Source organism: Gavialis gangeticus, unplaced genomic scaffold, assembly GCF_001723915.1.
Source record: "Gavialis gangeticus isolate Ggan-Ray unplaced genomic scaffold, GavGan_comp1, whole genome shotgun sequence".
Lineage (NCBI taxonomy): Eukaryota > Metazoa > Chordata > Crocodylia > Gavialidae > Gavialis > Gavialis gangeticus.
Window position 1 is genome coordinate 45,750,496 of NW_017728992.1, and position 4,564 is coordinate 45,755,059.

General features: G+C 51.0%; 1 protein-coding gene across 1 annotated transcript in view; it reads left to right on the forward strand.

The window, feature by feature from the left end:
- The first annotated feature begins 2,185 nt into the window (after positions 1-2,185).
- The window catches only part of LOC109298456, a 5,126-nt gene continuing 2,747 nt past the window's right edge, over positions 2,186-4,564 (forward strand). Inside the window, exons 1-2 of the mRNA XM_019518569.1 lie at positions 2,186-2,226; positions 3,953-4,219. Coding sequence (XP_019374114.1) covers positions 2,186-2,226; positions 3,953-4,219 — 308 coding nt within the window. The remainder of the gene's footprint in view (positions 2,227-3,952; positions 4,220-4,564) is intronic.

Here is a 4,564-nt window from a genome sequence, read left to right on the forward strand (position 1 = left end):
CCCCCCCCCCCCCCCCCCCCCCCCCAGCAGATTCGCCTGGTGGCCCCTGCGGGCAGCCGCGTTGCCTCGGAGGACGCAGCCTTTTCCCACCAACCTCCACACGCATTCCTGGACACACCCACGCATGCTCCCCCGCAAAGACACACACAGAGGTATTTTCCCACACGCACAAAACCCTCGTCCTCTCCTGCAAGCTTGGCTAACTTGACCCCAACTACCTAGTGGGTCCTAGAAAAGATACCACCCCAAGAAAACCCTGCTCCCCTCCTCAAAGACACTCGTGGTCCTTCTCCTACACACGCGCACACACTTTCCCCTCTGCGCTGTGCCCTCACTGACACACCACAGAGCCCTGTGTACCTCGAGAACTTGCACGCACAACTTGCATCCACAGAGCCGTGTGTTGCCTGGACAACTTGCACGTACAAGCGCTCAGCTCCCTCCCTACCCCCCGCAGAGGAGGGGCTGTCACAGCCCCAAGCCACTCTTCTCCCGAGCCAGGGAGGGGGACACGTTTGTATGGGCGGGTGGGTGGAGGGTGACAGGCCCCGCTTCCTCCCCAGCACCACGCTCCTTCCAGCCAGCTGCCGGACCAAACGCCCCTGAAGAGGAGCCTTTCTTCCATTCGACCAGCGTTTTATTCATCAGCCACCCAGGGCTTTCCTCTCCCGGTCTGCAAAGAAAGTGCCCGCTGCCTCTGCTTTTATGAAGCCGGGCAGATTGCTTTCGACTCCTCTTTTAACTGGCTGGCTCGGGTGCTCCTTACAGACGTGCTGGGGGATGCGATGCTTCACCATTTCTCTGGTTGCTGGGGGGGGGGGGAACATACGTCGGTCTGCAAAAGATTTCACATAGTGGCCAAACAGGCGCGTGGACATGGGGAAAATGGGGTCCCAAACAGCTAAAGGGCACTACTGGCAGGACTTGATTTCTCTTCATGCCACCTTCTGTGTGCCTGTGAGAAACAGGATCTGGGCTCTAATGACCTGTTTAGATGCACATCTGAACAGGAATGAAGCAATGAGCTGAGGGGAAACACCGAGGGAGAAAACAAGTCGTCCCCTTTTTTTAACCGCGTGAATCTGCCTTAGGCACCAAACCTCTGGGTTTTTCCCTTTAAAAAATCGTGAATGGGAATGAAGAGTTGCTCGCGTTTTGAACATATTTGACAATGCCATGCGATTTTAAATCCAACCCGCCACCTTCTTTTCTTTCTGTCTTTTTTTTAGCCCCCTAATCTTTGCCTCTAAAATCTCATTACTTGGTAGGACCACGACGAAGTGGCGGTGTGTGCATCGCGCCCGTGTGTTCGTGTGAGATGAGTTTCACACCCACGCACCCCGGGGTCTGGGACAAACTTTCACTCTAAAGATGTGTCAGAAGCCCCTTTCGGCTGCCCTGATTTCAATACCCCTTCCCTCACTTTTTACTGTGTTTGCTTGCTCTGGAAACCACATCGCGTAGAAACAATGTGAACAAGACTTCCCCGGCAGTGTTTTAACAATCCTGCCTTTTCTTTTGAATAACTAATCTACCGGTCATCCAAAATATGAAACAAGAAAGGCAAAGGGGAAGGGGGTGGGGGTGGGGGGCTGGAAGTAGTGGGAAAGGAAATCGCTTATATATTGTAAGACTCAGACATTCCGGTTCTACTTCTGTGCTAAACCGCCTCTTGTAATAACTACAGTGTCCCCGTTAGCATTTAATCCTCTGCATTTCACCTGCTCTTGTTTAATTACATACTTTCCCCCAAATAGTTAACTCTGAGGCAGTGCTCTATATATTACGTTAGATGTAATTTCAACACGTTGTGTCTTAACTCCCCCCACCCCCCACCTCTGTTTTGCTAAGAAAGAAAGACAGAAAGAAAAAAGATTTTACGTTTCCCAGCTCAGATCAACCAGTTTTTTCCCACGGTTTTTACGTGCAATTAAAACGATTTTCCATAGATCTCACACTCATTTTCACTAAGCATTGTTCTTTTCTGTTTAAATAACCTAACTTGAAATAGCTTACCATTTTACTCGGACACCGCTCAAGTTTTTTCACGCTATTTCTAACTTGAATTGAGCAGTAACAGTGAGGCGCTTTGTTTTTTGGTGTTTTTGTTTTTAAACCGAAATATATGGCATCTAATATATTTTGCAATAACACTTATCTCTCTGTCTTCTCTTGCTGCGAAGTGATGCAATGCTTAGCCTGTGTTAAATTACAGATCTGCAAGCAGTAAGACTGTTTTCTGTCGCCAAGGTACAAAAGTTGCCATTGTCAGACTAGTAACCCGCGTGTGCAAACAGTATTTTTGGGGGGGGGGGGGAACGTTTTTCAGAAGTAAAAAGATCCGTTTTCCGTCTGCTTTTCCAGTCTGGATGCAACCCAGAAAAAAAAAGTAATTTGTATGGGTGTTTAGTATACTCAGCTATGCGACAGAGCTGAGTTTCAGATGACTTATTTATTTGTTTATTGTCATGTTCAAGCTGGCCTCTGGATGAAAGAGCAACATTTGGGATGTGTTTTATGGCTGGCCGACAGAAATGAAACAGGTTGGCCGCGTTAACAACTGTGTACATTGGAGGAGCAAAGCAATCCAGCTTCCTTTTTTTTAAGAATTGTGCCCCCAAGCCCTGGTTTCAGCCATGGCAAATCTTTTTCAAATAGGGAGGACTTGCTCATAACAGTTTCATAGAAACTTCAGTGTGTGTGTTTGCAGCCTTTACTTCCACCCTTTTTATTAAGGTGAAAGAAAGAGACCCCCACAGTCACACAGTGAAGGAATAATATTTGGGCTGATTAAAGCCCACAGGTGGACCCAAACAGCCGGCTGTCGGTTCTGCTCTCAGCTCAGAGCTACAGGTGAAGTGTTTTGCAGCCGCTGGCTTTTGATATTTATACCTAGTCACAGCTTCACCTCTCCCTCTCTCGGGCTCTTGGCTCTAACATCACAGCCCTCTTCTTGCCACGTCCAGCCTTACCTCCCTCCCCGTTCCCGGCTTCTTGAATCTCACCATCTAGATTTCCTCGTTTGCCAAACTGTGTGCAGCTTCTCCGGGGAGAATCGCCTTTTTTTTTTTTTTTTTTAATCCGGGGGGAAAAAATTCTGGAAAAAAGAAATATCTGTAATTCAGCAACTGAAAATCTCCTGTATCAGAAAACCGACTCAGCCAGACATACCGTGCTGCTAAGGATGGCCACTCTGCTCTCTATCTCGGGATTATGACTAGGATCCGTTCGTTGCGATTTTTCCACCTGAAACTAATACAACAGATCTACAGCAAAGGTCTGTTTTGAGGGCATCAATGGATCGCTTCATTCCTTGATGCGATCGTTCATTTTTGTGCAGCTCCCTAGCCCTGGGATGCAGAGGAGTCATTTTCAAGTTTATCATTTGAAATGAATGGCAGTAGGAGTAGTCCTGTATTAATTATTCAAAACCTCTCTTCTTCCTCCACTGGCGCCCTATTTCGTTAAATCAAGGAGTAACTCGGGAGCGGGTCATGGGCGATGCATCGATTGGCTTTACAAACCGCATTGACTTGCACCTTCTGAAACCGACCCCTGCCCTCACTTCGCAACGCACAGAAGAAAAAAACCTCACCCAGATCACGACTTATTTGCAGGCTCCGCTTCCGACCCCGGCACAATAAGGGTCTTGGGAAAGCAGTACTCGGTTTATATCTACAGGATTTTTTTTTTTCTCTGTAAAATTGTGCGCGTCTTAATCATCCCAAGCAGGCAGCGGTACAAACACTTACGACTCTCCTGCCCTGGGAGGGGGGAAATCATGGACTTTTGCGGTTGTGGCCCTTGAAAAGCAGGTCTGATCACGACCCAAACGTGGGCAGAATAACCCCCCCGGCAGAGTTTTCTAACCCTGGCATACGGGGCTAAAGGACCTGGCGAGAGACGAGACGTGATCTCTCTCTGGCACAGAGAAATGATCAACGGGGCTGAGATTACCCCTCGGTTCCCTTCCACCGCTCTCCCCTGTCTCTTTGGTATTCCGTTTCCTTTTTCTTTCTTCCTTCCCCTTGGCTCCAGCTCTGGGAAGGGGCAGCGAGGGCTGGAGGGGGCTGAATGTATTGGATCCGCTGAGAGACAGCAACCAGACACCCACAACCGGGGGTGGGAGGGGGACCCTTGCCTGCCCGGCACGGAAGGATGTGCTTGGAGAGGTCTACGTCCATGCGAGTGAAGCCACAGCTCGGAGCTGGGGGCCGAGGTACTTATTAGATAAGCCAGGTCGCGGGCACCCTGGCCGCCGCGTGGAGGGCTCATCGCCCCGCCTGGTTTGCTGCAAGAGGCGGGATGCGGGGTGGGAGACACAGGGTGGCCGGCCAGCAGCTCCCTGCCCCTGCCATCCCGCAGCCAGACACGTCGGCCCAGCCCTGGCAAGGGCAGAGGGACCTAGGGGAGGAATCGCGGCAGCCCCACGGGGGCGGCAAGCAGAGTCCCACCTGCGACGGAGGATGCCCCCGGCTGGGCTGGGACTCGCCCGCGGCGGCTCCGGCGGGGCCAGCCCGGCTTGCGCGCACCTCGCCCTGCGGGGCCCAGCCCCGGTGCTGCT